This window comes from Mobula hypostoma, chromosome X1, assembly GCF_963921235.1.
Source record: "Mobula hypostoma chromosome X1, sMobHyp1.1, whole genome shotgun sequence".
Lineage (NCBI taxonomy): Eukaryota > Metazoa > Chordata > Chondrichthyes > Myliobatiformes > Myliobatidae > Mobula > Mobula hypostoma.
This window is the reverse complement of record NC_086128.1, coordinates 44152591-44165960: the sequence shown is the minus strand read 5'-3', so window position 1 is coordinate 44165960 and position 13370 is coordinate 44152591. Positions and strand designations below refer to the sequence as shown.

Sequence of the window (13370 nt, the reverse complement as noted above, 5' to 3'; positions counted from 1 at the left end):
AGTCAATGAGCTCAGCATGCGTGCAGGAAGCAGCGCCAATGCAGTTGTCGATGTAGCAAAGGAAAAGTGGGGGACAGATACCAGAATAGCTTTGCAACATGGATTGTTCCATAAAGCCAACAAAAAGGCAGGCATAGCTCGGACCCATCCGGGTGCCCATAGCTACACCTTTAGTTTGGAGGAAGTGGGAGGAGCCAAAGGAGAAATTATTAAGAGTAAGGACTAATTCTGCTAGACGGAGCAGAGTGGTGGTAGAGGGGAAATGATTAGGTCTGGAATCCAAAAAGAAGCGGAGAGCTTTGAGACCTTCCTGATGGGGGATGGAAGTATATAGGGACTGGACACCCATGGTGAAAATAAAGCGGTGGGGCCCAGGGAACTTAAAATCATCGAAAAGTTTAAGAGCGTGAGAAGTGTCACGAACATAGGTCGGAAGGGATTGAACAAGGGGTGATAAAACCGTGTCAAGGTATGCAGAAATGAGTTCAGTGGGGCAGGAGCAAGCTGAGACAATAGGTCGGCCAGGACAGGCAGGTTTGTGGATCTTGGGTAGGAGGTAGAAACGGGAAGTGCGGGGTGTGGGAACTATAAGGTTGGTAGCAGTGGATGGGAGATCCCCTGAGCGGATAAAGTCGTTGATAGTGTGGGAGACAATGGCCTGGTGCTCCTTAGTGGGGTCACGATCGAGGGGTAAATAAGAGGAGGTATCCGCGAGTTGTCGCTGTGCCTCGGCAAGGTAGAGGTCAGTACGCCAGACTACAACAGCACCCCCTTTTATCAGCGGGTTTAATAGTAAGGTTAGGATTAGTGCGGAGGGAGTGGAGAGCAGAGCGTTCCGAAGGAGTGAGGTTGGAATAGGAACAAGGTGCGGTGAAGTCGAGACGGTTGATGTCTCGTCGGCAGTTAGCAATAAAGAGATCCAGAGCAGGCAGAAGACCAGAGCAGGGTGTCCATGAAGAGGAGGAGAGTTGAAGACGGGAGGAGGGGTCATTGGTGGGGGTGGGAGAGTCCTTGTCGAAGAAGTAGGCTCGGAGACGGAGGAAGAAGAGTTCAGCGTCATGGCGAACACGGAACTCGCTGAGGTGTGGGCGAAGGGGGACAAAGGTGAGGCTCTTACTGAGGACAGAGCGCTCTGCCTCAGAGAGTGGAAGGTCGGAGGGGATGGTGAAGACCCGGCATGGACGAGAGCTGATATCGGGGGGGAGGGGGGAGGCTGGGGGTGTCAGTGGAGGGGGGAGGGTTGGGGTGAGAGGAAGATGGAGCCTCTGAGGGCCCAGGAGCTGATGATGGGATCTGAGGGAGACGGGGTTGCAGAGTATTGGTGGGGGAAGGGGAGACGGGAGTCACAATAGCAGCACATAAAGACCCGGCCTGGAGTTCAAGGCTGGAGTCGCAGTTGGAGGCTGCGCAATCGCTTTAAAGGTGTCCATGGTTGTTGGAACCCACATGGATGGTGGTGGAGTCCGGGTTTCGAATTTGCTCTGGGTCGGTAGAGCTGCCAAGATCAACGGCGGGGACCGCGGTCCGAAGTTCACGCCTGCTAGCGTCGGAGCCAGCAGGCTCTGGGGTCTGCAGATGGAAGATCTTGCGATCCTTGCCTAACATGACAAAGTCAAAGAAACGGTGATTGCAGGCATGGATCCGACGGAGGATGAAATAACGGGCAGGTCCATTACAAACAGTGAAGAAAGTGACCCGGAGGTGTGGAAGGGAGTGGGATAGGGACACCAGGTACCTCCTCATGGCGGAGAGTGTCACCCTCAGAGCTCGACAGGAGAGACGGGAGATCCCTCCCCACCGATCTCCCTCCCGGCACTTATCCTTGTAAGCGGAACAAGTGCTACACATGCCCTTACACTTCCTCCCTTACCACCATTCAGGGCCCCAGACAGTCCTTCCAGGTGAGGTGACACTTCACCTGTGAGTCGGCTGGTGTGATATACTGTGTCTGGTGCTCCCGATGTGGCCTTCTATATATTGGCGAGACCCAACGCAGACTGGGAGATCATTTCGCTGAACACCTACGCTCTGTCCGCCAGAGAAAGCAGGATCTCCCAGTGGCCACACATTTTAATTCCACGTCCCATTCCAATTCTGATATATCTATCCAAGGCGTCTTCTGTTGTTGAGATGAAGCCACAGTCAGGTTGGAGGAACAACACCTTTATATTCCGTCTGGGTAGCCTCCAACCTGATGGCATGAACATTGACTTCTCTAACTTCCGTTAATGCCCCTCCTCCCCTTCTTACCCCATCCCTTATTTATTTATTATTCCCCCCCTTTTTTCCCCCTCTCTTTTTACTCTCTCGCTGTCCCTCTCACAATCACTCCTTGCCTGCCCTGTATCTTCCTCTGGGCTCCCCTCCCCCTTTCTTTCTCCCAAGGCCTCCCGTCCCATGATCCTCTCCCTTCTCCAGCTTTGTATCCCTTTTGCCAATCAACTTCCCAGCTCTTGGCTTCATCCCTCCTCGTCCTGTCTTCTCCTATCATTTCGGATCTCCCCCTCCCACTTTCAAATCTCTTACTATCTCTTCTTTCCGTTCGTCCTGATGAAGGGTCTCGGCCCGAAACGTCGACATTATTATAGAGGTGAGGTTACTCAGAGCAGTCTCATAGAGTTGTACAACATTGATTTTATACATTTCTACAAGACCACCTCAGTCTCCTAAATTCCATGTGAATAATCTTAACTCCAGGAGTCCTGGCAATAACCATGTAATTTTCTCCCCACTCTCTTTCTAGCTTAATGGTATCCTTCATGTAGCAGAATGACCAAAACTGAAAATGATACTTCAAGTGCGGCTTCACAACCGCACCATACTGTCCTGACGTTTATACTCAGTGCACCCTCTTTCACATTACATCATCTTTGTCAAATCACTTGCCTTCTACCCTATCGATTGCTTTATTAGTGTCACATGTACTGAGGCACAATGAAAAGCTTTTGTTTGCGTGCTGTCAATCGAGATAGAAGTCCATACAGAAGTACATCAAGGTAGTGCAAAAAGTAATGTCCAGATTCAGATGTGTTTATCACAACTACATCATAACATACAGTTAAATGTGTCATTTGTGTTAGCAATCAACACACCCCAAGGATGTACTGGGACACCCCACAAGTGTGACCATGGTTGCCAGTATGCCCACAATGCTCAGCAAAACACAGAACACAAACAACTGTAACAAGAGAGCTATGGATGGTGGTGAACCCAAGTTCAGGCTCAGAATCACAGCAGTACAAGAAATGAAACTCCTACAATTGAACACTGAATGCTCAGCATGAGAGCTTTAAGTACAGACTTTCCATGAAGCAAAGTGGCAGGCAATAATTGGCAGACTGAGTCTTAAAGGGACAGTGGCACATAACCATACTTAAGGAAATCGGAGTGCCAAAACTTGGATACCTGCTACTGTTCAGTTAGGACCATGACAAAAACTGCAAAATAAGCCTCATTCCTCCCTCCCTCCCATCTTCCCACCCACATACATGCACAGTCGTCTAACCTCAGGAGAGGCCGTCTTCAGCCTCAAGCCACTTGCACACTCATGGATTTACAGACACTTCCCCAGCAGGCTCACAAAGATTTGTAGATTCAGGCTCCGGCCATTGGGCCTTAACTGTTTGAGAAGTAAGAGCCAATATGCTGTTCTAATGGCAATTGCAACCAGTAGGTCACAGCTTGGATGTAGTAAAGTGAGCCATGCTGTTAATCCTGTTGTAAACTCCTACAGGTGGAGAATCACGGCGATCCGTTGGGTGACCTAGGAGTGCTTTACCTCACTATTAATTGGCCATATGAAATCAGTAATGGAAAGTGGTTGCTGTACCTCACTGAAATTGAAATGAATGGAACAGAAGAGCGATACTGTACACCAGATGGGTATACCGTGAATGAACTGAATTTAAAGGTATTTACATATTTTCTCCATATTTATTATTGTAATTATATATCTTACTGGCTCTATTGACATTTCCAGAGCAACCTGGCTATTTGAAACTCCAAACACAGTAGAAACTTGATTTAGGTTCCAGTATAAATATTCAAAGTTGGCAAATAACTACTGTAACTAACTTGCTGAGAGATTAAAGTTGCAAAATGAAGCCCTAGTTTAATCTAGGCAAAGATACAACACGGAAACAGTGAGTCTGTGCCAAACATCGAGTCTGTGCCAAACATCAACACCCATTTGCATTAATCCTCCTTCAATTCCTTCTTTTGGTCATTCTCCTTAGCCTCCACCCCCGCCCCCCAGATTGTATCACCCGTTGCCACACTATGAGCAATTTACAATGACCAGTTCACTTACCAATTTGCATATCTTTGGAATGTGGAAGGAAACCTGAGCACCTGGGAGAAACTCATGTTGTCATGGGGAGAACGTGCAATCTCCACATGGACATCACCCAAGATTACGATCAAACTTAAGTGCCCAGTGTTTAGAGGCAGTTGCTCCACTAGCTTTGCTATTATTTCCATTTTCCTCTAAAAGAGGATTTCTTTATTTAAACCAAGCTTGACTCTTATTAAAAGGTATCTTCATCATTTTCATGCACCATTTAAGTATGGATACTGCAAATTATTTTGCTTGGGATATTCCTGGAAAGTAGGATGTGTGACAAGGACACAGTGATCCAGAGGCAGGATACCATTTATGACAAATCAGAAAAGGTCAAAGGAAGCATTTATGGGTTGATATCCACCACTCAAGACAGATTCGTTCTCAAGCCAGGCTGTAAACTCCACCCTTCTTAATAAATCCCATGTGGGAAAGCTCTGTATAATTTTCTCTAGACTACTGAAAAATGGAATCAAGTAAAGCACTGGCAAATGTGTAATCTAGAGATTAAAACATGGACAACTACCTTTTCCACAAAAGGTAGTTCTCTCACAACATAGGAACCATTGTGATCCATCTAGGCTCAGCCATCACTGTCAATTCACAACACTACCTTCAACCAAGGTCTTCTATGTATTCGCAAAATTTAGATAACCTCCACTGGAAATTGGCTCCATATATTTGCCACACTAGAAAAATGCAGGATTTCTCTAACACTTCTTGACAAACAAAAATTCCAGTCATCCACACCTTGAAAAGAAAGCATTAAGTGTTGGGCAGCACAGTGGTACAGCTAGTAGAACTAGCTGTGTCATAAGGTGGGTGCTGGGAGTGGACCCAAATGCAAGACACAGACACTGAAGTACTAGGAACAGGACTAGGTGTGTCAAGAAAACAAAGGAAGTGGGGAAGAAACAACGCTGGACAAGACACAGGCCCTGGACGAGACTAGGATACAGGGCCTGGGCTAGGACTAGACTAGGAAAGTGGGACCTGGACGAGGAACAAGGAACTTGGAACCTGGACAAGGACTCCGAGCCAGAGACTGGACAGGATCCCAGAACCTGGGTCTTGACTCGGGCTCAGACTCCTGATCCAGGCAAGGACAAGACATGGCAAGGCAACAGGACTGGACGTGGCGGCAGGACGCGGGACCAGAACTGGATGAGGACACGAAGCTAAGACTTGGACTTGGGAGACTGGAACGCAGAGCCTTGGTTGAGGGAGAACAGGAATGCAGAGCCTTGGTTGAGGAAGAACAGGAACATGGAGCACAGAGCCAGGACCCCTCCTAGGGAGCAGGACATAGGGCCGGGACTCATACACAGAACAGTGAGAGACAGATCTCCAGTCAAGGTAGCGGCAAACGGCCGGACGTACCTAGCAACTGCATGGACACAGAGATGGTTCCCAACTCTAGGTAGCAGCAAACGGCCGGACCTACCTAGCGAAAGCATGGACACAGAGACAGTTCCCAACTCAAGGTAGCAGAAAACAGCCGGACCTACATAGCGAAGGCGCAGACACGGACAGTTCCCAACTCAAGGTAGCGGCAAACGGACGGACCTACCTTGCGAAGGCAAGGACACAAAGAGAGAGTTCCAGACAACAAAAGACAGTTCCTTATCTAGACACAGCAAGGCCCCGGTCTTGCCCTGGCGGTTGAACCTGACAGCATTACAGGCGAGGTTTCAGAAGGAAGGGGAAGGGGAAGGAACGGTCCAGCAACTGAAGCTGAACCCAGGAGCTGTTTATGTAGCCAGCCCAAATGAGAATCATGTGCCTCAATTAAGGCACCAATAGAACAAGGGAAAACCTGAAAAGCTGGAATAAGGATCGATGGACCGGTCCGTGAACCGGAATGCGGACTTCACGGACCGGACCATGACAAGTTGCTGCCTAAGTAGAGTTTGCACATTCTTCCTGTGACCGTGGATTTCCGGCAGGTGCCCTGATTTCCTCTCACATCCCAGAGTTGTGACTTAATAGGTTAACTTGCTACTGTAAATTGCTCCTAGTGTGTGAATAGTAAAATTTTGTGGGATTTGATTGGAATATGCTGTGAATTTAAAAATGGGTTAATACAGGATTCTTGTAAATTAGTACCAACAGACTCAGTAGGCCACAGAGCCTGTTTCAAGTGTTATCACGTAGAGTGTGCTGCATTGGTGAGTCTCAGGTTTGAACAATGTGATTCCAATGTGGAGAGAAGCACTATAATGAAACTCAAAAAAAATGTACATAGCTGAAATATGAAACATAAACAAAAAAAAGCTGGAAACACTTAGTCAGACAGGAACTGTGAAAAGAGACGCAGTTAACATTTCCAGTCCAGAGCATTCTATCAGAATTAGGAAAGACTAGAAACATTTAGTTCAGTACTAAAAAATAGGAGATGGATGGTTTGTATGAAAGGACCATCGCTGAAACGATGAGCCCAAATGGGTCATTGTTTCAATAGAAGTCTTTTTCTGTCTGCATAGTCAGGCTTGCTGGGCACGTTCAAAATGATGACACACAGGTATGGCCAGTTTCTGATATAACATATAACCATATAACCATATAACAATTACAGCACGGAAGGTAAACTGATACAGACAGAAAGAAAGTGAGTTACCTTCAACTGGAGAATTTGGTACTGAGACTGAAAGTTGCAACATGTCCATAAAAATTTAAGTTGTTCTTCAAGCTTGTTTTGGGCTTCACAACAAATCTAGAAGCTACAGACAATAAGGTCAGAGCAGGATGGTGAATTAAAGTGCAGGTGACTGCAAACTCAGAGTTAGTCCTGCAGATTGAACAAGGTTTTCCATAAAACAGTCATTCAATATGCATTTAGATTTTCCAGTGCAGAGGAAAGCACATGAATACAATATTCTAGATGGGAAGATTTGCACGTGAATCATTACTTCACCTGGAAAGGTGTTTGGTGTCTGGTTGGTGGGAAATGAAGAGATGAAGTGGAAAGTATTTCATCTCCTGTGCCTGCATGCAGAAGTGCAATAAGTTGGGATGTAGTACTGGGGATGAAAAATCAAACCAGGAAGTCGTAAAGAGAGTGATCTCTTTGAAATACTGAGGGGGAGGGAGTGAAAATTGCAAAGGATGATTGGTTGAATGTGGAGGCTTCTGGGGTGAGAGGGTAACACGAGCATAAGAGGACATGTGGTCACGAAAACTGTGGGAATCAGTCTATTCCCTCAAATAAAGTTGGGAAGATCCAGGGAGGAAAGGGAAAAGTCAGAGGTGTGCCACGTGAAGATGGAAACAGAGGGAAATTGGCAGCAACAGTGATGATATTTTCATGTTCTGTATGAGAGCAGAAAGTAGCTTCAATGCAGTTGTTGATATGCTCTCGAAAAAGTTGAGTGAGGGGGCCTGAGCAGGCCTAAAATAAAGTTCTATTTCACATATTCCACAAAATGGCAAAGATGCCTTGAGCACAAGCAAATGCACACCTTTGATATGGACAATAACTATAAAGAGCTACAGCTGTCTGTTGGGTCAGTTGGAGGAAATTCATTTACAACCATAATCTTCGTAAGTTGTCAGAGTGAACAGTGCCTAGAAAATGGACTTTGGGCATTTTTGGTACTCTGTTTACTAAGATAGTGTTAATAGCAAATCAGAAGTCATAAACAAATTCTTGAGGTTATGGTGATAAGAAATCATATCACCATTTATTTCTTTAAGGGGTTGTAAAACACAACTTAAGGTTTTCACAGCTGCTTGCTAAGCTAATAGCAGCAATGATGTTCATATAATTGCTCATTGGAAATATCTCAGTACTTTTAAAGGGGTCTCTCCATAGTAGCCTCAAACTGCCTTGGAGACGAGGGCAGGTGATGTTGTAGATTTGGGAAGTGGAATGATAGGATGCAAAATTAGATGTTGAAAGGGGAATCAAGGAGGAGAGGAACAGAGGAGAAGAATAGAAACAGATAGCAAATTCAACAGTGGTGGTCAGGCAGCTAGTGCCATTCTCAGTCTATCATACTACATGAGAGAGAAAAGAAGAAAAGTACTGTTCAGATTGTGCTACATTTATAGATCCATTTATTGTCATTTTCCAATGATTTAGCAGTAATGATTATCATTGAGAAGCTTAAAATTGTAAATCATTAATGTGCATTGTTACAAAGGAAGTAATGTTTGTCAACAACTTGCCAAACGTTTTCACTATTAAAATTCCATAAACATTGCATGCAGAAAATGGCAAGTTGAGTCAGCAAGAGGCCTGCTAAACAAAAGATGAGATAACAGCTGGGAGGGGATAGATGAGATTGGTCGACCAATAATAAATCTGACAGATACACTAGATGCTGGAGAGCAAGATATGCATGCACAAAATGACTTTTTAATAGGCATCCATTAGTCTCATGAGACCATGGATTTGCGCCTTGGAAAGTTTCCAGGGCGCAGGCCTTGGCAAGGTTGTATGGAAGACCAGCAGTCGCCCATGCTGCAAGTCTCCCCTCTCCACGCCACCAATGTTGTCCAAGGGAAGGGCATTAGGACCCATACAGCTTGGCACCGGTTTCGTCGCAGAGTAATGTGTGGTTATGTGCCTTGCTCAAGGACATACACGCTGCCTCAGCCAAGGCTGGAACAAGTGACCTTCAAATCACTAGACGGACGTCTTATCCACTTGGCCACGCGGCAACACTTTTATGCTGTTAGATTTGTATTAACTTAGATTTTTTTTTCTTCAGAGGAATAATCAAACTACACAGCCAGTAAGAACAAAACGAGATGTAGCACTTCCAGCTGCCAATGAGCTCAGAAAACTGACCATAATGAATAAAGGAAAAGGCGAATTACAGCTAGTAAGTATGTAACGAGGAAAATGAAGGAATCATCCAGACTATGAATGTGAAAGCAATGTATTTGCATTTTCTTCAGATTTTCTGGAAAAATATATTTGGTTATTCACATAATTATAACATAGTTTCTGGTAATGGAATATGGACATCCACTCGAGCTGACAATGAAAAGCAAAAAAGTTCCTCTCATCCATCTAGTCCATCGTAATAATTATACTCTACACTCCAGTAAAAATTCTGCATACCTGAGAGGAAGTGTAAAATGGATTTCAAATATGAGGATATAATTTTAAGGTGATTGAGGGGAGTAATGGGGGGCGGTGGTTATCGGAGATAGCTCTTTTTTTATATGGAGTGGTAGGCACGTAGAACATACTGTCAGGGGTGGTGCTAGAGACAGATACATTAGGAACATTTAAGAGACTCTCAGATAGGCACATGGATGAAAGGAAAATGGAGGGCCATGTGGGAGTGAAGGGTTAGTTTGATCTTAGAGTGGATTAAAAGGTCAGCTCAACATTGTGGACTAAAGGGCCTGTACTTTGCTGTATTGCTCGATGTTTTATTAAAAGTATTTATGTTTGGAATCTGGTCATTTCTGGCAAGGCAGTATTTATTCCCCATTTCTGATTGCCCTTAAGAACTGATGATGCACTGCTACAGTTCCTCTAGTGAAGATAATCCTACAATGCTCTTGGTCAGGGAGCTGCAGGATTTAAAATCAGCATCCATGAAGGGTAAGAGATATATTTCCAAGTTAGAATGTTATCGTACTAACTCTTTAAGTTCACCTTTTTTCCCTCTTTTTCGAGGTACTCGACAAGGTTGTCCTCTTAGTCCCTTATTATTTGATATTGCATTAGAACCTCTTGCAATTGCCAGTCGAGAATCTCCAAATATTACTGGGATAACTCGGGGCTTAAAGTCCCATAAATTATCACTCTATGCTGATGACTTACTTTTATATATTTCTAATCCCCAAAAATCCATCCCGGCTGTTTTAGAGTTATTAGCACAATTTGGTCTTTTTTCAGGTTATAAATTAAATCTTAGTAAGAGTGAACTCTTTCCGATTAATAAACAACTTCCCTTATATTATAAATTTCCATTTAAATTGATTAATAATTATTTTTCATATCTTGGGATTAAAATTACTTGTAAATACAAAGATTTATTTAAGACTAACTTTTTACCATTAATAGACCATATTACTCAACTTTCATCTAAATGGTTTCCTTTATATTTAACTTTGATTGGTCGTATTAATGCAGTTAAGATGTTTTTTTGCCAAAATTTTTATATATATTTCAGGCATTACCAATCTTTGTTCCAAAATCTTTTTTTGACAAAGTTGACTCCAAAATTTCTTCATTTATTTGGCAGAATAAAAACCCGAGACTGGGTAAAATACATTTACAGAAAGCTAAGAGAGATGGAGGCTTAGCATTACCTAACTTTAGATTTTATTATTGGGCAATTAATATTCGAGATATGAAATTCTGGTTACTGGACCAGGATATACTATCTATTCCTAAATGGGTAGTATTGGAATTACAATCTGTTCAGGGTTTTACACTTGGCTCTATTTTAGGTTCCTCTCTTCCTTTTGATTGGAAACGCCTTAAACAGGTGTCTAACCCGATAGTTAAATATACCTTGCGTATTTGGTTTCAATTCAGAAAATTTTTTGATCTTAATCAATTTGGGTTAGCGATTCCTATTTTAGGTAACATATTTTTTTCTCCCTCTTTTACGGATCGTGCTTTTCAAACTTGGAAGACTAAGGGTATTTCACGGTTTTTGGATTTATTTTTAGATGGTTCCCTTATGTCTTTTGAACAATTATCTAATAAATATAACTTATCAAGAATACATTTTTTTAGATATCTACAAGTTAGAAATTTCCTAAGTACTATACTTTCTTCCTTTCCAATGCTTCCTCCTACATACATTTTAGATACTATAATCAACCTTAATCCATGTCAGAAAGGTGCATCGGCTATGATTTATAATATTATTATGAAACTTAGGAAAGCTCCATTTGATAAGATTAGGGTAGATTGGGAACAGGAATTGGGGTTTACCATTTCCGTGGATGACTGGGGGCAGATTTTACAATTAGTCAATACTTCCTCTATCTGTGCTAAACACCCCCTAATTCAATTTAAAGTTGTTCATAGAGCACATATGTCCAAAGATAAGTTAGCGCGCTTTTATTCTCATATTAATCCTTTTTGTGATAGATGTCCGGGGCAGATAGCCTCTTTAACTCATATGTTTTGGTCTTGCCCTACTTTGGAAACTTTTTGGAGAGACATTTTTAATATTATCTCCAAGGTATTGAATATAGATATCTCTCCTCACCCTATTACTGCTATCTTTGGACTACCTAAAATTTCCAGTAATCTCTCCCCTTCAGCCCGTAGAATGATTGCATTTCTTACTTTAATGGCGAAAAGATGTATTTTACAACATTGGAAAGAGCTTAATGCTCCAACTACCTTTTTTTGGTTTTCTCAGACGATATTATGCTTGAATCTGGAGAAAATTAGAAGCAATCTTTATGACTCCTCATTTAAATTTGAACAGACTTGGAGATCTTTTATTCGATATTTTCATTTAATGTAATATATACCCTTGTTTTTTTTTACTGTTTTTAATGGAGGTCGGGATTGAGGACGTGATTTTAAGTTTAACTCTGTTTGGTTTCAAGTTAGCCCATTGCTTTGCTTTGCTTTTAGTTAGTTGCACGGTGGGTTTTTTTTTGGGTTTTTTTTTCCTTTTCTCTATTGATATATATATAAAATTAGTATACTATTATGTTACCTTGGTATGTTATGTTTAAATTACATTGTTTGTAGTTTTTTTTTGTATTAATATCTTCTGTAATTTTATTATATTCTAACAGTGTATTAGTGTCTATATGGCTTACCTTTTTGTATACTTATTTAATAAAAAGATTTAAAAAGAAAAGAAAGAATGTTATGTGACCTGGAGGGGAATTTAAAAGTGGCGGTGTTCCCATGGGATTGCTAACCTTACATTTCTTAGTGGTAGAGATCATAGCTTTGGCAGGTGCTATTTTAGTGTCAAGTGGGTGAGGAATGCTGTGCATTTTGTGATTGGTACATATTGCAGCCAGTGTGCTCTGTTGAGGGAGGGAATTAATGTATACTGTGGTGGTTAGATCAGTAGCAAAGCAGCTAATTATCCACATAGCACCTAGCTTCTTGAGGGTTATTGAGCTGCCCTTATCCAAGCAACAATTAAATCACAAAAAACTATTGTGAGGTATATGAAACAGTATTTATTAAGTGGTTGCATTTTTATGACTGCAGCTCTGCTACAGTTTAAATTCCAAACACAGGTATACATGTCTGTAATATGCTATTTCACATTCTGCTTTTGACAGGAATGCAAAGACAAACGCACAGCCCGATGCAAGCGATTCAATTGTCTGCTACGCAATATGACTAAAAAGGCTACAGTTACGCTCCGAGCACGACTATGGAATAGCACGTTTCTTGAGGTACAGATTGAATCCTGCAAAATGAATGGGGATTCCTTCTGAATTCCAATTCAGAGCTGTTTCTAACGTTGATCTATAATCATACAATGCGTACAAACTTTGACTGAATATTTCAGTAATCCCACAATTTGTCCTCTGGCAGCAAACCATCTATTTGTTTTGTATCCTGCCACACCCAGTGGCCAAGCTTGCTTGTTTGCCTCAATACTTAAATAACCTTTAAATACTTACTTACTCACATACTTAAATAAAACTTGCTATGTGGGTTACAAAGTTTTGTTCCAGGGTTCTCTGGCATCTGATATATGATGAACTCTGGATACAAGTATATAGGTTTAATGGCTGCAGGAAACATTCAGAATTTTTAATTTTCTCGTGATTTAAACAGGTCTTTCCTGAGCAGCTCCTAAGTAGGAACTGACTTGAGTAAATCCCACTACCCTACTACTGATTGTACTCTTCTGTTCTTCCACACAAATCTCTACACTTGTCTGGATTATATTTCCCTACAAGCCCACCAACAACCCTGCGCTGACCCCAAGCTTATCTGATATCTGACATTCAGATCATATCTTTATGCCATATTAAGGCCTACTAAGTGATGCAAGAGGTATTGACTTCTGGGTGTTACTAAATTGCCCAGCACTGGCCACTGAAACAAAATATTTTTGAGCCCGAT

The 13370-nt window shown here is 42.4% G+C and overlaps 1 protein-coding gene across 2 annotated transcripts in view; it reads left to right on the top strand.

Annotated features, from left to right (window-relative positions):
- Positions 1-13370, top strand: part of LOC134340275 (integrin alpha-3-like) — a 150785-nt gene that overhangs the window by 127498 nt on the left and 9917 nt on the right. For both annotated transcript variants that reach the window (XM_063037311.1, XM_063037310.1), the window contains 3 exons: positions 3734-3910; positions 9052-9165; positions 12575-12691. In XM_063037311.1, coding sequence (XP_062893381.1) covers positions 3734-3910; positions 9052-9165; positions 12575-12691 — 408 coding nt within the window. The remainder of the gene's footprint in view (positions 1-3733; positions 3911-9051; positions 9166-12574; positions 12692-13370) is intronic.